The sequence below is a fragment of the Apteryx mantelli genome, chromosome 1 (assembly GCF_036417845.1).
Source record: "Apteryx mantelli isolate bAptMan1 chromosome 1, bAptMan1.hap1, whole genome shotgun sequence".
Classification (NCBI taxonomy): domain Eukaryota; kingdom Metazoa; phylum Chordata; class Aves; order Apterygiformes; family Apterygidae; genus Apteryx; species Apteryx mantelli.
In genome coordinates, this window is record NC_089978.1 from 19,549,756 (window position 1) to 19,574,191 (window position 24,436).

The 24,436-nt window shown below is 37.7% G+C and overlaps 2 protein-coding genes across 3 annotated transcripts in view; one reads left to right on the forward strand and one right to left on the reverse strand.

Annotated features, from left to right (window-relative positions):
* Positions 1 to 2,597, forward strand: part of ATM (ATM serine/threonine kinase) — an 82,507-nt gene extending 79,910 nt beyond the window's left edge. The window contains exon 63 of one of the 2 annotated variants that reach the window (XM_067289966.1): positions 13 to 2,597. In XM_067289966.1, the coding sequence (XP_067146067.1) occupies positions 13 to 196 (184 nt within the window). In that variant the 3' untranslated portion in view covers positions 197 to 2,597. The remainder of the gene's footprint in view (positions 1 to 12) is intronic. The other variant, XM_067289972.1, reaches the window with a different exon arrangement.
* A 435-nt stretch (positions 2,598 to 3,032) lies between these two features.
* C1H11orf65 (chromosome 1 C11orf65 homolog) lies at positions 3,033 to 23,351 on the reverse strand. The gene is made up of 9 exons (XM_067289777.1): positions 23,262 to 23,351; positions 21,085 to 21,144; positions 19,083 to 19,280; positions 17,473 to 17,608; positions 15,298 to 15,352; positions 11,397 to 11,567; positions 11,112 to 11,167; positions 8,219 to 8,412; positions 3,033 to 5,525 (listed from the first exon to the last, which is right to left on the reverse strand). Exons 1-8 carry the CDS (start codon positions 23,349 to 23,351, stop codon positions 8,255 to 8,257), a joined length of 924 nt encoding a protein of 307 aa, XP_067145878.1. The 3' UTR covers positions 3,033 to 5,525; positions 8,219 to 8,254.
* Between the last annotated feature and the right edge of the window lie 1,085 nt (positions 23,352 to 24,436).

Below are 24,436 nucleotides of genomic sequence, written 5' to 3' on the forward strand. Positions count from 1 at the left end.
TTCTTTTTCCAGCAGTGATGACCAGAGTTTTAACAAAGTGGCTGAGCGTGTTCTGATGAGACTTCAGGAGAAGCTGAAAGGTGTTGAGGAGGGAACAGTGCTCAGCGTGGGAGGGCAGGTGAACCTTCTCATACAGCAGGCCATGGACCCTAAAAACCTGAGCCGACTTTTTCCTGGATGGAAGCCCTGGGTGTAACTTGAAAGGATCTAGTATGTTTTTATAAGAAACTTGTTTTTAAGCAACAAGTGTCTTAACATTTCAAATTGGTATTTCCTAATTAAAACATTGCATCAGCAGCAACCGTGAAGGTTTATATGGATTAAGTGGATTTTCTTTTTCAGTAGCTTGTTATGAAGAAAACATTTTTTCTCCCCAGTTATGCTCACCATCCAGTGTAGAACACCAACCACTGCTTTGATGTTCCTTGTGACCTGCAAGGCTGATGACTTTGCTTGGGCAAAGTGGATGCATAATATTCATGAAGCCTTTAATTCATTACTTTTGTCTGTCTCTTAAATAGCTGGAGTCTTGTATAATAATTCTGTATGGTAACATAACTGTGTAGAATGGATGATCTGAAAACCACAAGTCATGAAATAACTACTTAAAGTGCATTTCAAAAGTGTGTGTGTGTGGCGGGGGGGGGGTTATACCTTAAAGATAATGCTACAGTGATACTCGACAAAAAAATAAAAGAAAGCAAAGGAGCACCTCACCTTTAATGAACTGAAGGTTCTTGGGGCTTTTAGCTTAGTTAAATGGACATTTCTTTATATAGATAGAATCTCTGAGCCAAGCATAAAATAGTGCTGCTTTTTTGCCATTGTAATTGAAATTATGTTGGTACTTTCTTTTCATAACATTACTTTAACAGCATAAAACAATAAAAATTATTTAGTTCATTTAACTCAAACTTCCATGATAACATAGACTGACTATGCAGTGAAGGTTAGCATACCAAATCTGCACCTCTAAAACAAACAGTCTTTCTGTATCTCGAATAAATATCTTTCAGAAACACTGTAGCTGTATTTTGAACACAATTTGCTTTCTAATTGCATAGTTTTACAGAAGACATTGCTCCTTATGAAAAGTCCTAATGTAATTGGATAGTCAATGAATACAGATAATAAGAGAATCTACTCAAATAATAGTCTCACTGTTATACTAATAAATTTTGCTGAATCATTCTTATATTAAAAAAAAAAGAATAAAGTTTGGCATACTGTAATATTATCCTAATTTACACTTTATGCATTTTTACAGAGGTATAAGTAAATAATTTCTGTTCCAATTATCATTTCACTGATTTGTATTTGTACAGTCAAATTACAATTTTTATGCTGTATCTTTGCTCTGTATGTTAATGTCAGCATAGCAAGATGAGTCTTTTGTATTATATTTTCATGAAGCTGACATACATTTTTGTTCATCCTTGGATCCAAATGTGCATCTTGGCTTTTCTCTGGGCAGAATTCTCATCCAGGCATATAACAGAGTGCTATTTGAAAAGCAAAGTTACCAGGCAGAGCAAGCTTTCCCTGTGTCAAATTTGAATGACATTTATGAAAGGGAGAAATGACAAGTAGGAAAGGACAGAACAAAAAGTACTTTAAAGATCCTGTTTTTAAACAGTAACTACCAAAGACTGCTTTCTAATTATTTTTGTTCCAGTAATTCCTCAATTTTAAAAGTCAAAATTACAAAAGTGAATACTTTGCAAAAAATACATCTTTTAGACAAACACCTACATTTTCTGTGTGTCTGAAAAGGAAATATAAGCCTGGGTGGAAGTGCTGTTTTATTCTGGGCAATGGTTTTGTTACCAGTGCTACTACTGAAGATAAAGTGGATTAGTATTTGAGACCCACATATATATTTACTATATTAGTAAGCTAGAAATATGTGAAGACAAGTTAAATTGCCTCTATAGTATTAATTTTTTTCTTGGAATGCTCCTTAGTAATTTGAAAGATCTACATTTAGAAAGATCATTTCTAAGGAAAATGAGCCTGTGACATAATGCAAAGCAGAAGAGTTTTTAACAGATTCTGATTTTTTGATGACAGAGACATCTTTATTGGAAATTACTTGTTTCTGGTCTAACTTCTGTTGGACAAATGTCCTCAGGGGTGTGAACTGCATAAGTTAAACGTTAGCAGATAAACCAGTTTGACTGACATACTCTGCCTGAACTTTTCCATCAGCAAAGAACAATGTCTTGTGAATAGGAATCACATTAAACCGTCCGCTTGGTGAGGAATGTGCTATGTAAATAAAATGAGAATGGGTCTTCATCAATGTGAATCTGAAAACTTTCAAGGTTTTTCCAGGTAAAAACACTTTAAAATCATTTTGCCAATAACTGAATTAATTAGGTCACTACTCTATGTTACTATGAAACTGTTGAGTATAAGAAATGTATTTACTACTACTGAGTATTTTTGTGAATGTTAAGCTTCATCTCTTTGGGGGCACACTGCACTGTTACACGTTCTGTGTTACTCCTTATACTATTGTTACATACCTGCATGAGTGGTAATGCTTTAATGACAAAGGACCAATAAAATACCTGTGTAAACAGGTGGTTCCAAAATCTGCTTAGTGAGATTCAGTTATGTGACTAGTGAATGACAACATTATTATACGTTTTATTGCTATTTTCTTCCCTGTGAACTTAATGTAAGCCAATACAGTGTTGTCTTGTGGGATATATAGGTAGCTTGAAACAGGACTCAGGGAGAAACTAGTTATTTTTGCTAATACTAGCACTTAACAATGACACTAAAATATTAGTTTCAAATAAAACTGAGCATTTCAGCAAGTAGGTTGAAGAGTGGCAGGGTGGGAGAGTGAAACCACAATGAAAAGCTGGAAACTGCTGTAAGGAAGAATTTAGATTCTCTTCCCTCCACATTTCATAATCTTACTTGTATCATGATTAGATGAAAACACTAATGTGTTGTTCATGTAACACATGCTTTCATCACCTATCCTGTGCATCAACACTGTAACTATACCTATACTTCAGCATTCTGGGCTGGATAGTGATTAATGTTAGTAATATCTGTAAGGGCGCACCAACTGCTTTCCCCTCTTCCTCTCATATGCTGTACATAGGGCCTTAAAAAATGTGGTGCACAGTGATTACACCCATGTCTGTCACTGCAGAGTTCCCTCTTTGCAGTCCATGGCTGTTCTTCCTCTCCATCCCCTCTCCCCACCCAGTTTGCCAAATAACACACAATATGCAACAGATTGAGCTTATCATTTGGTTGCCTCCGCTGCTAAGGCATACCACCTATGCTAGCTGCAAAGCAGAAAAGATTATAAAAAAATGCAAACCTCTGTAAAAGATTCCTCTTTTTAGGGAACTTTTATTTTTGAATCAAGTTGTGAAGAAGTCCCACCACTCATTTAAAGATTCCCAGGCAACATTGTACTGAATCTTTACTGTAGCTTCTAGGAGGGAGCTGTGTTGCAGTGTGCATGCTCAACAAGTCATGGTGGTTGACTGCTTCTTTCAGACATCTGGTAATTTGCAGAATTTGACCATATACTATTTTTCTTCACAGACAAGCTTTTTCCCCCAGTCTTTTCTCTCCATTTTGATAGTGGTTACCATGAACTCTACCAGCGCTCCATCAATTTTAACAGTAATGTTACACGATTTTTCCATTTTGGACAACTGGTATTTGGCCTCAGGCCTTCATCAAATCTTTATATGAGGATGGAGAAACTTAAACATTTATGGCTAAGCCATCTTCACTTTGTTTTTCAAAGACTGAGGTGTACCCAGAGGAACACTCTAGTTCTTTCTCAAAGCTGATGTCAAAATTTTACCTCATTCAGTGGGCTGAATCTTTTGGTTTTCTTTCTGAAAGTGAACACTGGGTGGAATCTCTGCTTCACATCCTTAATAGGAGGAGGCCTCTCCTTATTTGTACAGATCCAGCCCCAACCAGTCTTCTATGCTGTTTTTGTCCATTGCTAAAAGAGCCAGTGGTATGGCTATGTCTTTTCCATCACTGTCCAAAAGGTTAATGTCAAGGTTATGTCAAGCCTTCTGCCAGGGCCATGACATGCTCTGTCAGTGCTCAAGTGATCCTGGTAGCATCACTGAGAACTATCTCTATTTTCATCACTTACTGGGCAGCCCACTGGAGGGCTGTCTGTTCCTCCTGCTGACCTATCATCTCTGACATCTCAATGTTCACGCTGACAATCTGGTCTTGTAAGATGTTTCTTGAAAGCAATTATGTACATATATAGTGTTTTCATCTGCCTTCCCCTCTCTTAGTTCTTCAAAATTGCTTTTCTTTGATTAAAAAGGCACTGAAATAGTGCTGGTCATATTCCTTATATGCTTATACAGCAAGAATGTAAGAGGGTGGAGAAGGGAGCGAGACAGAGACAGACTGTGTGCCTTTCAAACTACCGCAAAAGTTTTCCAGCATTCAGTGACAGCATGTATGTTCAGTTTGACTGTACCTCTGGACTATATATCCTGAATACTAGTTACTAAGTCACCTCTCTGTTCCCAAAGTACTGTTCTACACTACAAGTGAAGGAAAACCTTGCCATACAGAACAACTATTTGAGTCACAGACATTTTTTAGTAGCCTGATCTTTTCACCAAAAGCCCCTCTTTTGCACCCCCTCTAGGTTTGCTTTTACAAAACCAGAGACGCCTGAACTTCTGAATTGGAAATCTTATGTTCTGGAAACTAGACAAGTGGCATAGCAGCAATGAAGCCATTTCCTGAAATTTAGTTGTGCTTCTGCATCACAGCTAAAACTTGTTTTGTAGAAAGCTGGGCAGCTATCAAACAAAATATTCTTCAGCCTGTGATGTCTTGATCAACATTATGGCATAGATTTTTTTCTGATGGGCAAGATTAATTTCTTAGTACTCAGAAAATTATGTTGTATCAGATGTCAACAGCTAAAGTGCCAAAATGACAGTTCCTTAAGCTGAGTAAAAGGCCATATAACTGACTTTTTGGCACATCATTTAACAATGGAAGGTTAAGTATTTTTCCCTTCTATTATATAAGCATATATATTATTGAAGGACCTATTTAAATATTTTCATCTTAAAAAAGATCTAATTCTGCCAAGAGACTTCCATCTTTTCAGTTCTCACTGCTCCCTCATATGGTCCAGTAGCATCATGCTTCCCTTTTTTTACTAATGATCATAGCATTTTTACAGTATATAACCTCAATGAAGGGAGAGCAGATTTCCATATTTATGTGATCTTTTTTCACCTAGACAAGTATCTGTCAGATTGTCACAAAAGGTGTTGGAATTCCATATGAAAAACAGTTTCACTTGCACATAGTGTTCCCAAAAACTACCTGCATCTGTGACAGAAAATTCTTCAGATATCCCGTAGAGATAGATTTTTTTATTCAGAGGACAAAGCATTTAGTTGTAGGTGTTGCTCAGGTCTCTGTAGCTACTGCAGAGAGAATGATGGCTCTGGAAACTTTATCCAGAAGTTCTCCATACAAATTTCAGACTGTATCAAAAGAAGCAAATAATTAGGTAGTTGTACCTCATCTCTCCCAACTTATCTGAAAAAATCCCAGAAAACTTCCAGTCATTCTACTTCTGAACTTACCTTTGACTGGACAATCTATAATTAAATGTCAATTATCATCAATAATTAAATGTGCATGCAGTCATTCAAAGGACACTGTGAAATGACATAGTTGTACAATAGCTACACCCTGTCTTCCATCCCCACCTTCCTGTTCTTTGAGGCACTATGACTTCTTACCAGTAAGGCAGCATAGCATAAATTTTATCAAGACAATTATTATTTGATACAGCATTGTAGTTTCAGTCCTCCAGTCTCAGGCTCTGCCTCCAGTCCCCCCCCCCCCCCCCAGCATGCTGTGGAAGTGCTAAAAAACATGTGCCAATAGGAGAGCCTTTGCTCAAACAAGCACGTCCCATCTGTGCTTTCCAACCTTAATGCTGCAGTGTGAGAGACTCTTAGAGTGCTCTTGACCTGTGTTGGTGTTCAGCACTTGTGCCCGACCAATAACCCCTACATGGGAGAAGGCTCAGAGGGTGAGGTGCCCCATGAAGTTCAGGAACAGCGTAGGATGCAGCTAGTTAATCACAGCTGATGCACAGAAAGCTGAGTTTATCTCCACACAAAGGGGACCAGGAGGTGGCCTTTGTGTTAGATAAGCAGCTGTATCTGTTGAATGGATCAACTGATGTAAACATTTCTGCCTGAGTTTATCAAGAGAATGTGAATGTCTCCCTGAGATTAGCCAGATCGGCATGGGTGTATATGTGGCTCAGCCCAACAGAGTATAAAACCTGAACAATTAACAAAGGAATTTCGAAGAGAGCAACAGGCTTGAGCTGGCTTCAACCCATGTATTCCTTCCTGGCAACCGGGGATGCTCAGCGTCTTGATGGTGAGCATATTATAGAGACCGGTAATGGGAATCACATTGGTATTGCGATTGAACTGTATATTGCAATTGCTATGTTTTGCTAAGTGTATACATTTGTATTGTGATTTCAGTATACTGCTATATCACTCTGCTAAATCAAAAACCCCATGTAACATCAAATTTCTTCAAAGTAAACTTTTATATTAAACATTGCACTCTCCGTGTGTGGAATATCTAAAAGAACCAGGTCAGCGAGTGCTGGACTGACAGCACTTCAGGACTAAACTAGTACTCCTCTTTTTAAGATTTTCATTCCATGTAGTTTTCCAAGATATCTGGAATAACTCTCAACGTGATGCAAATTTCTAATATGAAAGTAACATCATCAGCTTAATTAAAATTTAAAAAACAAATCAGTTACTCTAATCAGACAGAATAATGAAGCAGTATCTTACCAATGTCATTAGTATCTGAGGCCATAATTGCTTAGCATGTGTGTGTGTGGGGGGGTCAGTTTCTGAATAAATCTGTGTTGCAGCTCATCTGCAGTTGGCTTTTTATAATGCTGAGTAGCATGTTGCATGAACAGGGTGTAGCAGGTGATTATCTCGGGGTGTTTGAGAATATAAAGCCTGCTGAGCCAGTGTGGGAGGACTGTGCATTCTGGAAGGAGCCAAACTTGGTGCAGTGCTATCCACATCCCCTTTTGGACTGGGTTCCTGGAATGAACTGTCTCCCAAACCAAGCCTGTGGATTGCTCGGAGAGAGCAAGCCGATGCTGTCCAAAACAGAGGCCAGAAATTAGTTGATAATTAAACAGTGCAGGCAACCGTGGATTCAGCCTGCTTGACCCCATGGCCCTCCAGCTTGTTTCCTATCCCTCTTTTATTTAGCATTATAGACATAGACTTCAGTTAAGCAAAATCCAAGATGAATTACATGGCTCCTTACAAATGAGAGTTAATCCTTCAGACAGACACTGTCCTTAGGTTTCATCTTCCCTAATATGGATACTGACTGCAACAAAATATCCCCTTATAACCTGCTTTCCTGAGCAGTGTTTCTGCATTCGGTTTTTCTCATTTGTTTTATCAGGGCAGTAACGCCTACACAAATCAGAACTGATGTAGCTTTCCTGCTAGGAGGCTCCAGCTACACTTTCTCTTTAGTTGGAGGGGAACCTATTTATACAGTACATGTGTTTCTTTTGATAGATGCCCCAGCATATCACAACATGAAGTCAAATAAAACCATTGGAGGAAGACTCTGTGTGGCAGCAATGATCTCTTGCGTATAGCTGGACTTGGGGGAGACTGGCTGAACAAGCCTGTTGCATGCTAGAACTTTAAGAATGACCATTAAAAGCAGAAGAAAATGGTCTTGGACAGAGGGAGAGAACAATCACAGTTTACAGGTGCACTGGGAAACGTAATAAATAAGTTTTCAAAACAGGCTAAAGATGAAAATACCTGGCAGTGACAAGTCTAAAAATCACTATCACGTTGTAGTAATTTTCAGCTTTCAGTGTAAAGTTTGTGTATTAATTTAGCCATCTATTGTGCAGAAACTTTATGCTGTGCTCTGAAGAAGAAAAGGAAATTATTGCAGATATAATTTAGAACAGAAATGGATTTTATTTTTGTTTGTGTTCATAGAGTAGCCTGCACTATAAAGCAGCTGATGTTTGCTTTTTCTATCAGACAGCACTTGTTTAGTCAGCTTCTGTTGCTGAAACTGTAACTCTACTTCACATCACAATGAAGTAGAGCAAAATATAAATGAACAGTAGCAAAATTACCACTTAGAATTTGTATCCATTGGAGAAACTTCTTCCTCAAAGAAAAGGTGTATTTGCTGGTGTTACATTTGGTCTTGATGTGAAATCCGCTTCTCTTTTAGGTAAGGGACTAAGACTTGCTGTTCTTTTTAAGTTATGGTGCGGAATCTGGGACAATTCATATATATCATGTTGTGATTTAACAAACTGGAAGCCTAAGCAAAAGAGTTGAAATGCAAGTCAGAAAGTCTACAGTGTAATTTAGGCATTTAAAATAACTCTATCTTTACCTCTACCTGTTACAAATCCTTGTAACACTAACTTAAAAAAAAAAAAACAAAACAACAAAGCTAGAGACAGTTCTATTAGTGTTAGAGAAATGGAGATAGAAAAAAGAGAATTAACTTTCCCTAAGACTGCTCATATAACAAGCTGATTTTCGCTATTATGAGACATAATCTGATAGTATTGCTCTATTTTTTTACTTAATATTGCTCTACTTTTAAAAAATAAAAGCAAAATATAGTCTGATTTTTTTGAGAAATATTAAGGATAGTTTGTTGGCCAATTTTTTTTCCAGACAGCAGTATTAGTCCTAAATTATATCAAACAATTTCAATTATGCAAGTTTAAATGAGAATAGAATCTGTGTCTGTATTTGATTTGTTTTTTGACTTGCCTCACTTCCCTAATCAGTCAATACTGTATGTTAACACATTGCATAATACGTAGGTAGATCATACACACTAAAAGTCTCTTGGCTATGTCAAGACACAGAAACTTAAGCCTAAGTGATGCCCTAGCAGCACATAGCAGTCCTACTTTTTAATTAAAAACAGTTTTTAAATCAGTCTATTCAGATCTGTGAAAACCCCTGTGGGTGCAAAACACCATGTAACATACATCTGTTTAGAATTATCTATTATCTGTTTAACCTTAATTCTGTTGTTTACATGCAAGGTCTTGTAAGGCAATGACAAGAAATGAGGTATTCTGTTAAGGTAAACATTATATATGGAATGATAACAAAGACCTTTGAGACTGTGGTTCTCAGGATATATGATGGGTAACATAAAGCAATAGGGTGTTTTGTCATCACTCAGTTCAAATTAGCCAGCTGTATTTTATGTAACACATGAAATTAAGCTTTTGGGCTCCCTATTTGCACTGCTCCTATTGCTCTTCCCAACTGCTTTCCTTCCAACTCCTATGGTATTTTTCACTCTTAGTTCTTAGGGTTTCCAAGTATCTTTCTTTTTGATTCCATAAGTCCTTAATGGATGTGGCTTTCAGCCTGCCTCTCCAGTACTTTACTAATTGTTTCCCATTTTCATTGGAGTACCTGTATTACGGATGCATCTGAGGGGTCTTTTTATACTGTTTGCTGCTGTGAAAGAATTACTCATCACTTAATTAAAGGCATGCTTGAAGCTTTTAAAGTTACATAATGCTTGAACAGATTACATGTATGTAAAATTATTTTAATAAATTAATCTGCTGGTATAAACAGAAAAATCCTTTTTACATTTATATCCTATTGCATTGTCCAATTACTCTTTATTAGAGGTATGAATGTCTCAGTAATCCAGTGATCCAATTGACTCTACACTGTGAGGAGCTTTGTGGATTTCTTAGTTGGAGAAAGAAGCTGTTTAAACATGTTCAGTATATAAAACAAGTCTTTTATTTTGAATGTTGGCTGCCGCAGTGCATTTAATGCATCCAATTTATAAATAACTCATTATTTTGATATTTGTGTTCCAAACATATCTACGAACTAATCAGAATTTACTGAAAAATGCTTTATCATCCAGTAGGTAGAAAATTAAGGCTTCCTTTTGTAGGATACTCTATTTTATCATGGTATGAGAGTGATCATGGAATGATATGAACCACATGCTTTTCTGAAAGTCTTATGAGATCACTTCAACAAATTGATGTCTGGCCATTGTGACAATTTTTTTTTGTCATGTGCAAGATGACACACATTTCCTAATACTGGAAAGTACAAAGTATAGACAGAACACAAGTGCTGCGAAGAACAGCATTTACCTTCATGCAGTTGACTGTTGCTCTTCAAAAAGTACAATCAAGAACAAAACAAATTTAATTCCAAAATATATTAAGTACACAAGCAGTTATATTACAACCTTCAATAACAAAACCATACATCAGCAATAAGACAACAATAAATGAAAATCATATTACATCATCCCAAGAACTGATGAATTGATAGCTTAAAATAAAACTGTAGATAAAACTGTGATTGCTCTGAGTAATTCAAAAGTATAGATGAAGTATACAAAAATCTTGATGACTGAAACAGTTGCATATTTCAAAGTGTACTTTACCAGTTGGTAAGGCTTTGGGATTCTGCTGATTGTCTTGTTACATATAGCTATAGAGTAGTGTTCAGGGCAATAATTGTGTAAGATGCTTGACTGTGGAAAAAGACAAGTTTTCTTAAATAGACAGTGTCAGTTTATATGATGAGAGTGATTAGTATTTGCTTATTGCCTCAAAGATGAACACTTCCTGCATCTGGAATGACAACCAGTGAACTTTAGAAATAAATGCTGACTCATGATTGACTACGACGAGCTCAGCACAAGATATTTGCCTTTCAAAAGTACTTTTTTTCTAGAGTTCTAAATTTTATACCCCTTTTTTAATTGTTAGATTAAAACAGAATTTCACATTTTAAAATTCACTACCATAAAAAAGATTGCCAGATCTTAATGGTATATACACTACTTTTTATGAAGTTTATATTGTAGACCTAGAAACTCAGCAAGTTATAGAAAAAAGTCACTGAGACAAAAAAAATGGAACCTTGTTGCTACTATTACATTAATTCTTAAAAATTAAATTGTATTTAAGAAAACTCATTGCTATTATAGAGACAGTCACTTACCTTGGCAGTTAGCTGAAGAGTTGCTTGTTGCAGTTTTATTCCATTGGCTTATATACCTAAGTACATTAAAACAAACATACATTCTATTTAATGCATTGTAATTTACAAAATCCTACAAATTAACATAACTTTAGTTTTATTTGATGGTCTATTAGTCATAATTTAGATATACCTCCTAATACACTGCACTACAGGCCTCTGTAGAGAGATTTCGAGGGAATGTTTTATCAAATTTTGTCACTAATGATTAAGTATTCCAAAATAAGATCCCGAGCATATACTTACTCCTCATAGTTGAGTGCATTTGTCCATCTCAGTATTTCATCCACTTCCCAGTCCATTACATTGTTTGATCCTTCTTTCTTAGCAGCGTCAACTATGCCTTCTGCAGCCCTTTGAATTAAGATCGCAGCAGTAGGATCTTCTGTTGTGACCCACAAACTTCCTGCATAATACCTAACAACAGAGGAAGCAAGAACTTTTTCTGCTATAGGCTGCTTAGGACAGTCATTATTGCTTAACTATTCCATATAGTAACAGTCTACCTGAATTAAAGATACATGGCAACAAATGCAAACAAATTCTGCAGTTGACTGAGGTTCTAGGCCAAGGAGAAAAGCCCAGGCTGCCTGACTCCATCATCACTGGGACCTAGATGATTAGCAGTGGGGGAACTGTTGAGAACCACTGCTGTGAGTTGGCATCATGCCTCACCATCCTTGAACGAAATTTTGGGAACCCATATCTGTTTTCAAAAGGGTGGCTATTTGCCCTGTGGAGCTTCTCAACTCTCAGCTTTCACAAGTCACCGCCTTGGGGTAGGCAGTCATTATCAAGGCTTCTGAGACCATCCTCCACAGTTTCTACCCTCAGGTAACACACACAGGAGATGGTCATTCATTCATTCATTCATTCACTGTCAGCTCTTTAATTGGGGGGGTGGGGGAGGTGGGTGGATGCCTCTGTTGGGATGCAATTTCCACATGGTGCCCAGCACAGGAAAGCTACAACTACATAAATCCTAAAGACTACTACTTGATTGTCCACAGGCCTCAATAAACTGTTGAGGTGGATTTATAGACATCTCAGAAAATTTTACTAGAAGGACTCATAATCCCCACTTTTTCTATAACTTCAGCCTTGGACGGAACAAGTTCCTTCTTCTGAGGAGGGACAAGATCCTATATGGTGCTCAGGTGCCTGCCTGCACTGTCAGAGACCCTGCAACCCCCTTGTGAAGCTGGGTCATGAGGCTGTACCATTATCATGGTGGAATCTCTGCCCATTTCTGTAATGTCCTTACTGCACGCCATGGTGAAGTGGAATGTACTTTTGGTTACCTAAAAGGAGATGGGGCAGCCTGTAAAAGGCTGTAGAGAAATGTTTCTGAAGTTCTCTGAATTATGGATACTTACTGTGCCCTGTATAACCTCCGTAAGGATGTGGATGAGTCTTTCCAACCTAGCTGGAGTAGTGAGGACCAGCTTCTTTGGTGACTATACCCTCAGCTCTCTGCAAGCTGTGAGGACACTCCTGACAGCTGCCATTTGTGTCCTGGTATTTGTGTCCAGGATACTCTCTGTGCCTTGAAAGTTAAGGGGCAAGAACATGCTCAGTGTCCAAGAGTGGGCTAAGACATGAGGAATCTGACTACAGCTTTTTGCAGTGTGGTAAATGTTTCGAGATGGTTAAAAAAGGCATCTTAATATCCAGCAGTATGTTTAACATCCCCTTTCATCTCTGCTCCACAATGGGAAGGATGTGTGACAAGGTCTGTGCGAGTAGCTGTTGCACCTTACTTGGGAGATTTGATAACGGCAAGGGAGGCTGAGCCAGCTGATGAATCCCTGCAGGATGGAAAGGCACGCCCTGCCAAGGAAATCTCTTCCTCCCAATAGGACGAGCTTCTGCTCTATACCCACCTTTCTCTCACTTCTTAGGAGAAATGAGTGTTGTCCTGTCACTAGGCTTTTTGCTGAAGCACTCTCTCCAGAGGGACCACCCTATCATCCTAACAGTGGGCCACTAACACTACATGGCCCAGGCTCCATCATCTGTGTATCTGCTGCTCCAGCCCAGTGAATACACATGCAGAGAAGGCCCATAGCTTTAACGAAGGCTAAAAATCTGAGTAGGAGAAACACCTACAGCTAAACTGAAATGGGTCAGCAACAGTGTTCCTAAAAAAAGAACACTTTATTTCCTGTGGACAGTTGAGAATTTTCTGCTGTTTTAAGTGACCCAGGAGATGGGAAGCAGATCTGCCCATTTAGAAGATGGTAGCAGAGAAGGGCTTTCAGCACAGCAGGGACCATCCCATCAGTGACTGCTGCGATTCTGCTTTATGGCATGCTACTGCCTGTCCTGATCAAAGAATGGGGTGTGTTTGTGTGCTACAAGGATTGTGCAGAGTGTTATGGGTCTTTCCCCCTCTCCAGGTAATCAACTAGATAAAACTCCTGCTGATGCACAAGTTTGCTTCAGTCCCCATCTTGTACTAGGTAATGGTACGGCACGTGTGGATTCAGTTTGCCATTAGTGATAGCATGTTTGCAAACAGAACACAGCATCCCTTTCCCTCCTCCCTGAGGAGAACTCAATCCATAACCAACTCCCCATCTACCAAAATTGGGAAAGAAAGCTACTCTGTTCCCAGTACCCTCCTTGCAACCCCCCTAATGCCCTTGAATTCAAAGTACCTTACAGGATGGCTGTAGCATTACATATAAATACATGCTGGAGGAGTCTCTGGAATTGGGTTGTACCATCGCCACTTATTCATATCACCTCTGTGGCAAGGGATGGACAGCTGTGTGTGTCTGCCTACGCTTGTTGAAAGGGGAATGGTGCAGAGAGCTGCTGCAAAAGCTTGTAATGCAGCTGGTAACAGCCTTCTATTCTAACTAAATGGAAACCTTTCAACTTCTACTTAATGTGGTGCTTGTGAGGTAGAGCCAGGATCCACAAGGCAGCTGTGCATGTTACCAATACCTTATCAGCAGCCTTATCAGCACTGCTCTGTCAGGAAAATGTGTTGTATGGCAAGCTGTATGGAAGTCCAGGAGGGCTGCATTAGCAGAGCATGTCATGCCATATGTGGAGTTTGTTCATACAACAGGACAGAACTAGGCACTCATACAGGATGGGGCCTGTATGAGGCAGGTGGTTTCTGGCATAGCTAGCTGCTACATGGAAATCTGCACCTCAGAGCCCCAGGGAAATTGCTTCTGAACATTACTAGAGCCCTTAGGATCAAGGCAGCAATATCCTTCACCTCTTTGCAGGCCCAAGACTACTGCCCTAATTTCAACAGAAATTTCACATCATCCCCTCTTCCCCCTCACTGTAAGAATAGTTACAGAAAAGCAGTACAGTTTCCCAGGTAGAAGCCACAGGCACTAGCACAGGGAGGTTACTGAAGCCATACATAATGTGGAGTGGATAAAAGAGGTGTCCCTGGTTGTTAATGCTGCAGGGTGACCCTTGCAAAGGTCTTCTGTGGGACCACAGGGCAGGGACCCCAGAACAGCTCTGGAGGCTACATTCTTCTCTGGACTCTCTCACACAGTCATGGACATGCAACAGGATGGCAGGTGTGACAGTGTGTTCCCCCCAAAGATCCATTCAAGATCTCTGTAGTAGAGACACATCTGCCACCATCTCCTGCAACCCAGTACAGCTGTAGACCCTGACCTTTTAGAAGGTCATCATATGAAGGCTGACCCTTCTGCACCTGGTAGCAATCATGAGGTTGACAATCTCCTGATACTATCACCAGCATATCCTGCTATCAGAGAAGCTTTTGGCCCTCCTACAGCACAGGCTGAACAACAGGGTCATATTCTTGGAGCCCCATGTAGCACCAAACTGGTGAAGAACAGTTGGAAAGGAGGGAAGGGGACAGCTGGTAAGTGTGTGTCTGTGGCAGGAGGAGGGAAGCAGTAATAAAGGACAAAAGAAAAGAGAAAGTAAGAAACAAAGGGAAACAGCAAGAAAAGGCAGGCTGGGAAAAGAAGGGAAAAGACACTGAGGCAATAGAGGTCTCAGTGGAAGGAGCAAGTTGCAAAAAGTTGAAAGCTGATTGTTAACAGCTAAATGAAGACAAAGATATTATTTCACCACGTAGCATATTAAGGTTCATGTAAACTCTTAACAGTTTGAAAAAACTCTTTTGGCTCATACATACTTGGTACCAGCTGGAAGACTTTGTGGTGGCGCAGGCAGCTCATTGATTTGCACCTCTGTAATCTCATTAGGTGTTGTGAGAATGTTAGCTAAGCATTTGCACTGTGTTTTCTTTTCCAAAGGGAATCTAATTTTTACACATCAGAACTGCTCCATGATCCAAACTAGCATGTGGTAAGTGATGAGGATTAGGTGATTTGCTTCAAAAGCATACTGGTGCCCTGAGCTAAAACACTAATGTAGATACAACCTCAGAAATTAGTTTCTGTTTTTCTAAAATCTATTAAAATATTAGTAAAGTTTAGCTGCTAGTCTTTGAACAAAAATATTGTGCATATCAGTGGTAATTATCTGCACTGCACTTTTTAAAAGGAGCTCAGCAGATCACGCATGCATGCTTATACTCTACCAAAGGGCCACAGCTGGACTAAGAACTGCTCTATAAACCCAGACTGTTCATCCAGTACTGCAGCACTGCATCTCTTATAGGAAGGATTTATTTTGTTTCACAGATACAGAATAGCCTCATGAGCCACTAGGAATAAACTAATGAACATAGAATATATCCATAATCACTCTGCTGGATTTCATTTTGACAGTATCACCACCAACCTCTCTGGTTTAAACACCATATACTTTCTGGCTTGAAACACAACGTCCTGAAATGAGTCAGGTTTTACTTTTCATGCTAAACAAGTATTTACATTTCCTACCTTTTCACTAGTGGAGTCTTGTAAAAGTTAGTTTCCCTTCTATATTATTCAACATATATATTAAACAACGTAAATATACAGTAAACAGATAAGGAATTAATTTCCAATGCAAGAAATAAGAGGGAAGAGTTCACCTAGGAGAAGAGATACAACTTTCCCTCCCACCTTCAAGGCAAAAACAGTTCCCAAATTTTACAAGCTCTACGTAATCATTCCAAGAATATTTTTGTTATGTGAATGAAGACAAGCATCATTATTTTCATTACAACTTGTTTAAAGAGCTACTTAACACGTGAGAGTCTACAGACCAAAATGCCTCCATCACCAAGTGGACAACACTATATAGTGGTTTTTAATAGGTTGACTTGTATTTAAACATTACTACAGATGCAAACTAACATAAAAATAACAAATAAAAGGTGTGATTTCTACATAGTAAAATCCTTACAGATTTTAAGGCTAGAAGAAACCATCATTAACTAATCTGATGTCCTATAATAACACATACCATATAATGACAATCACTAATTCCCATAATGGTGGGAGATATTCTTCTATAATACAGGTGATAATTTCTACTGTTTAGGTAGATGTTTAGGATTATTTCTACTTTTTAGGTGATTATTTCTACTAACATAAGTGATTATTTCTATTTACTTCTACAAAATAGGTGATTATTACCAAGTTCAAAATATCATGTTTGATCCAGTGTTATTTGTAATTAGTATTTTAGCTATCTTCGAATAGAAATACAAAGGTTCAGTTAGCTTTCAAACACAGGTTTCATTTAGTCTAATATTAGAAGCTTAGTCTAAAGCAGGCTAAGTTAGAATCCATAAACAGCCAACAGAGAGAAAGATGGAGTCTTCCGAAAGTGAGTCACCCTGCCGAAGAAATCAACCTGTCTAACAGTCACCATACCAAAGAACTAAGGAGGGACTGAATTATTCCTTGGACATGCTTATTTTTATCCACTGATAACTGAGGAAGGCTAGGCACTTAATTTTAGACTAGGTGCTTAAATTTTTATATGATGATGGTGAGGGCAAGCTACATGAAGAAGGCATTTACTTATGGAACTTCCTCACAAGTCTGGAAAGGAATTTTTATGACCTTCCGGACCACTGTCACAACATCTATGCAATGCTGCCAGATATCGATAGGGAAATTCACAGAGAGAGGTAATATGGCTTGGAATAATATTGCTTCTCTCTGGCTTGTGCCCAAAGCACCAGATGTATACTTTCAGAGTCATTTCATTAACAGAACTCCTGCAGTAGCTTCGTTCTCAATGAAAGTAGCTCAACATAATATTCAATACAACTTGACACAGAACTTCATTGTTTATCATGTATGTTTTTTAATTAAGCAGGAAAACTAATTATTTCTGAAAATAGCCATGACAAAATTACTGTTCTAAATATAAGAAAACCTACGCACATAAGTCTGAAAATTTTATTAACTCATTTTTTTCATCCATTCAATTTTTCTCTTTTTTCGCTTTTTCTCAATTTCTTGTTTCCTCTTCATCTTAGAGTAATGAAACTCCTCTGCCTTTTTGTTTCCCTCATCTGTTACAGGATCTATAGTCCTCCAAAACTGTTGGTAAATGTGACATATTGAGATAATTTCATTAAAGTGCCATTGCTGACATTTTTAAACTCTAGTGTGTATGTTCTTATAGGTCATATGCTTTGGTCTTTTATGTTGACAATATTTAAAGATGTATCATTTATATGTTTTACTTAAATACTTAGTATAATATGTCTCATCAGAATCTATTTTGAATCTTTTAAATTACTGTCTTCCCACAAATGCTAATTCAACTACAATTGTTCTGTACTGTAATTATCTGCACAAAATCTGCCACACCTGGAGTAGCATCCAGTTCTGGGCTCCCCAGTACCGTACAAGAGAGACATGGACATACTGGAGCAAGTTCAGCAAATGGCTACAAAGATGATTAAGGAACTGGAGCATCTCCCATATAAGCAAAGGCTGAGAGAGCCAGGACTGCTCAGCCCGGAGAAGACTGAGGGGGGATCTTATCAATGCGTATAAATATCTGAAGGGAGGGTGTAAAAACGATGGGGCCAGACTCTTTTCAGTGGTGCCCAGAGACAGACAAGAGGCAACAGCCACAAAATGAAACACAGGAAGCTCTATCTGAATCTGTGGAAAAATTCAAATGGTGAGAAATACAGCAAGAAAATAATATCCCAAGTTTAATTTCTATGTAAATGTAAATGAAAAGCAATCTGTTAACAATCCGCAAGATGGTACATGGATTTTTTTTTAAGTTATGAAATCCTTCTAAGAATAATTGCTCTAACTACACCTAGGTTAGTTCAACATCAGAACTAGGGAAGCACAACAATTCAACAGAAATGTTTCACTTCCCTTCAGTATCAGACAGTAAGTAGCCATCCTTAAACTTTCAGACAGATGACACTCAAGAAAACTGTTTGGTTAATCTTTCTTCAGGTCAAATTACTACCAGAACACTGTGTTTGCGCAGACCTTTCATCTTGAAGAAAGATTGCCAAAGATACAATTGTTTCCAGAATTGAAAAAAAGCCCCACAATTTTAACATAATTTGATGCTGCAATTTTCTACCTTCTTATACCATAGACTATAAAAAGTCTTTACTATAGAAGTATGTTTATCAATCACAAATTTTGCACAAACAGTGTATTTTATTAACTGTTAATCTAAATATAGTTAAGCTTTAATGTGACGGAGTATTTAATTTCATTGTTCTTATCTTTACAACTAGGTCTATTTCATAGCTGACAAAGTCTTGTGGGATAGTACTCAGAGCTATTTAAACACATTCTTATTTAGTATGTTATTCAATGACTAAGTTAGGAGGAATGTATTATAAATAAAGGATTATAGTAGTATCTCATGTAGATCTTCAGTCATTAACTCAAATGACAACAAAGATTTTGCCTGTGATGATTTTTATATATGGACTATGTGAAATAAGGTTCCAGTTCACACATGGGGCAACCATGAGGAAAAGATGAGTTAATGTATTAGGGAAAAACTAGTTTGCTTTTCTTTGCTTACTCTGATGGAAAGAAGCCTCCAACCATTGTTCTCTATGCGCTTGTACCAGCCACTGCCATCATCCTTCCAGATCTTTCCAAGAATCCTTTCTTGCAGCAGCTGCTTGGGGTTTGGTTTTGTATAGTCTTTAGGGCTGTTGGCACACATGTCCACAATAGGTCTATGAGTGAATATTTTATAATAAACATTTGGAGGAAAGTTAGAGAAATATTACATTAGAACATGAGCTGGCTTTTTTGAACATATTCACTTCTTAAAATACATAAAAGATTGAAAGTTTATACTGAACTCAGATAGGGATTCCATATATGTGGAAATTATATTTGGTAATTTAATAGACTTTATTAACGATCAAAAGAGGACACACCCATACATATATCAGTTGGTTAAAATAGTAACAAATCCTTTGGATTTCTTTAAAACTCAGTCAATTGAACTGCCAAGTGATTTATTGTTTAACTGCACTCAACTGAATCAATCTAACTTCTGTCAAAATTACTGTAATTACCCAGGAAATATTGGTCCGTGTAATATGGTCTCAGAAAACACACTAGAATTCTTGATTCCATTGTTCAATCCTTGTCTTGCTAAAAAGAAAGCAAATGGAAACGTTCCACCCATGCTGTTATCACAGTATTCTCGCTGGATGTCTTGGAAAACCCTTTGTGAGAAATGGCATGAAGAGAATGGAGAGCAGGCTGAAAATCACAGGAGCCATTGATAATTACATCAGGTATTATCACCCACTACCAATCATTTTTGATGAAAATTATTTTGGTGACAGGTAGTCACACCCACTTCTCTCACCCTGTGGAAAAGGAACCTAAAAATATCACTAATACGATTTAAAATGACAGGACATACCTTGTTAAAGTAACCTTTTTCCTTTTTATATTTTGTCATGGTGCCAGCAGCTGCTGAGGAGTAAGCTGGCTCTGAAATTCCCATCCTCACACTCTTTTCTTACTTCACACTAACTCTTACTAAAGGGGATCATCTTGTAAGTAATAAACTTGGCACCCTGATCTCTAACCTGAACAGAAGGCTAAGTAGTGTCTAATGCTTCACTAGTATCATTCGGAATTGACGTGATATGCATTAATGACGTTTTATTTATGAGGCACTGTTAAATAAAGAGAAGAAGGTCTGGAACAGGAAGAAAATAATTACAGAAGAAAAGAATAAATTTAGTAGAAATAGTTAGCCAGACAGCTGGATAGAATGTTGGCAATAAATTAGCTTCCTTCCAGCAATTTCAGATATTTTAGCCATTATTCATAATTCTTCATTAAATACCTTGAAAGCATAAGATGTTTACACAGGGCTGTTACTTCAAGCTATTTAAATATCAAGTATCAAGAAGCAAGTATTTTATGCCTAAATCTAAGCATATACATATATCAAGACATTTCAAGTAAAAGACTATTTAAGCATTTATGTATTATTTTTCAAATCTCACTGCAGTAAGATTCTAAGTCAGAGCCTACGCACAACAGGCTCCTTCTACAGTTAATAGAGCTGGAAAGTCACTTTCACAGAGCAATTTACCACAGCTAAGACATTAATTGTCCTCTCAAGATAACAATTTCTTCCTGTTGACTATACAGGGACCTTGAACAATTATCCTCTTCGCTGATGTATTTCAGCTAAGTGACTAAAGGCAGGTGGAATAAATCTGGCCATTAAAAGTCCGCCATAAAAACCTTGTTCCACTGAAACCAACTTAAAAACTAACATTCAGATAACCAGGGCTGTACTCTTAGTAAAAGCAGACCAACCATAAATCTCTAAGTCACTGTGACTGACAAGTGACCAGAACTGCAGAAATACAGATCGGTTTTTTTAGGTGCTTAATTCACGAATTTAGGAATCTATTTTTATCCACCTTGACTTGTTTACTTGAATACATTTATTTTATACAAATTGCTTAATATTTTCACGCACTAGTAAGCCTGTGCATCAGAATGAATATCACAGTGAACATCACATACTGTAAAATGATACTTATGCCACCTAGTCTGAATTTGATGAAAGCACCTGCTGCAACATCTAGCAACTCTGCCTGCAAGTAGAAAAGTAATAATCTACAATGCTTCCATCCTACTGAGAAATTAAGACAGAAACAGTTATGAACAATTACATAATTTAATTTTTGAAAGTAAAGCTAGGCTTAAAATCTCGCAGTACACATGTTGAATACAGTATTAGTTAGACAGTTGGATCCCAGACACCAACAGAGATCCAATACTTGGGTGGGGCTCTGCTGTCTACAACCAAGAGGATGACCTCATGTAAGCAGCAAATTTTTTAGTCTCAGCAAATTTTAACTCCTTGAATAGAATATTCTCCTTGAGTGACTCCAGATACGTCCATTCCTTACCAAAGATGTCATATCACATACAGCAATCAAATATTTAGGGAATTCTGCCATTTTTAGCTTCTGATCTTCTAAGAGGTTTGTTCAAAGAAATTTTGGTAATGCAAACATAAAATTCCACCTAGCAAAATAACCTCTCCCTGATATTGGCCATTCTCAGATGCTTAGGAGAAAACAGAAGAAATATATGACTGCAAAAGTGATTTCTTATAGTGACTGCCCTCCCCACTTGTAGCATTCAGGAACACACTGAGTCAGCAGATGCATCTAAACCAACATATTTAATAATCACAGATGGACGTACCTTCCGCGGATCTAACTAATCTCTTTTTAAACCCATTTCTATATTGTACCTCTATAAAAACGTGTATCAGTAAGTTCCAAAATGTAATTGTTCACTCCGTGAAAAAGTAATTCTTTTTGGGAAGGCAACCAAACAGGAAGAGGAATTTGGGGTTGTACAAAAATCAGTCCCTGAATCACAGGGTGAAAGACAAAGAAACAGCCAGGAAGGACAATGAAGCCCTCACTGATAGATGGGGAGCAGTTCTGTGATGCTAGGATCTGCAAGTTTCATATCAGTACAGACTATTACAGCAAGATCTGTCTCCAGATTCAGACTCCTAAATTTTCATGCCTACATGTAGTTGTCTACATGTGAGCTAGATCCTGAGGCAGCTAGTCAATGTGGAGCTACTTGACATCATCAGTGGAGTTTAGAGAGCAATTCAGCTGACCAAGTATTGTTTATTTTTTGATGAAATGAGTCACCCTCCAGGTTCTGTCAACTGCACTTACCAAACCTGCACTGACTATAATGACAGTGCAATTACCCAATCATACACAGACACTTTAATTAGGTGTCTGAACCTGCAGCTGCATTCCAGTCTTAATTATACTTGAGAGGCTTTCCATTTTGTTACAAATTGTTGCTATTAAAAATAAACATTGTGTTATTTAAATAAAGCTATTTTATGTCTCTGTATTTATTAATTGCAGATCCCAGAAAGAAGAAATATAGGGGGCAAATTTTGGGCGCCTTCCTTTCCAATTGCATCTGTGATGTTTGCTTGTATCTTAAAATCCAGTCTAAACAGAAAGATCAAAAATGGAAGCAGAAACACTTCTAGCCCTGGAAGCCAACACCTACTTTTCAGATAATTGATTTTCTTTCTAAATTTCCATTATAAATTAATTCCTGTATACTACTGTGAATACTCTATTTCAATGACTTTGTAATACCTGCAGAAACAGGCTCTTGATCAGGCTTATGCTCCTCTACTAGAGAAAACAGAAAACATGCAAAACAATGAGCTTTCTAGCAAACAGAAAGGTGCTTCAGGAAAACACCATCTACAGTCTCTCATGAGTAAGTATACAGGAAGACAACTTGGTCTATAAATGCTTTTTTAATTATCAAACATCTTTCAAATAGCTTACAAGAAATGAATTGCTGTCCTTATATTTACTTCTAGAAGACAACTGACTTCTATAGGCTTAGTCTCTTCCTTTCTTTTTTCACCTCTGTTTTGTTTATGTTTTTATTTTGATGTTCAGCTCTGTTCTGCCTCGGACCATAGTTTCAATTGTGTTCAAACTCACAATGCATCCAAATTGCGGGACTCAGAAGAAATGGGGGGCAACCAAAAATACTGTTTGATTTATAATACTGTAATGAGCCTCGTTTTACAACACTATATCACAAAGAACATTGAGACAAGCTATGATTAGAACATAAGTATCTTACTTCACACTGTGTTGCAAAACTTGAACAGTGATGTATCAGCCAGTACAGCCCTTACCTCCCGAGGGTCAATACACTTCATTAGAAGATGAGGATCCCCTGCTCCTTTAAAACTGATGAGTTCTTTGTAGTATTGAAATAAACGCATATCCTGTAGAGAAGTGCAAAGATACTAAGAAAGCTATAGTCTTTGTATTTTCCAGTTTTGGAAAATAGCTGCAAACGGATTTTCCCACACCCAACCTCACAGAATTTAAGATGAATTGAGGCACAATCTTTGAAATGGTCTAATAAATTATATTTATCTAAGAGAAACTGAACACATTATAAGAAGAAATAGTTTCCATTAATGTTAGAATGAGGTAAAAATTAAAGAGCATTTCAGAGGGAAATGCAACCAGTATAAAAGTACAATCTTCTGATTTCTTGGTTAGAAAGTATGTTGAAATAGAGCATCTAAATCCATCAGCTTATCACAGCTGACTGTGATAAATCGCTTAGTAAAACTCAGCTTTTCTTCTCCAGCTTAGATTTACAGAACTACGTCTAAAAATAATTTGTTAATACTACCCAACATTTTAAAAATTCTTTTTGGTAAGATCAGGTCATCCTATCCAGATCCTTCATTTTCCAGCCATCATGAACTACTCATGGCTCTTGAAGATATACCTCCCTCCAGTAATAAAGCACTGTCCTTCTCCTGATGAGGGTTTTCCCTCTGTATTTGAAGTCCTTGTAAAGGATACTTGTCTGCATGCTATGGACTACTACAAAAGTGAGGGTACAAAACACAAGAAAAACCATTGCTGATATGTGTCCATAGGTAGGAGAGCAGCAATGGGCTGGAACACTGCAAGGCAAAAAGTCAGGATAAGTGACCTGAGCTTCCAGATTATTTTCTTCTCTTCCTTGATCCTTGTCAGTGAGTTCCTAACAATGGATATAATGCCAATAAACACAGTATTTTGTAATTCAGTCAGGACATTGAGATCTACCATGAAATTAATACAGAAAAAAGTAAAGTAAAAAACTAAAGTTAAATTCAAAGACTAGGTAGAGTAGATAATTTCAGGTAGTTGTCAATAGGACATCTATTTAGTATATTCTGCCTCATAACTACCAATAATCTGACAGCAAGATAAGATTGACTTGCATACAGAGAATTCAGCTTCCTAAGTAATAACAGAGGATATAGGTATATTTGATGCATTACAGTCGTCTACTGGACAAGAA

Coding starts and splice junctions, on each gene's coding strand:
- C1H11orf65 (XM_067289777.1), bottom strand. CDS start 23,351: ATGCGTTTATTTCAATACTACAAAGAACTCATCAGTTTTAAAGGAGCA. Junction 19,281..21,084: donor TCAGACTAGGTGGCATAAGT/ATCATTTTACAG, acceptor TATTTCTCTAAC/TTTCCTCCAAATGTTTATTA. Junction 15,353..17,472: donor TGAATGGATGAAAAAAATGA/GTTAATAAAATT, acceptor ATGAGATTACAG/AGGTGCAAATCAATGAGCTG.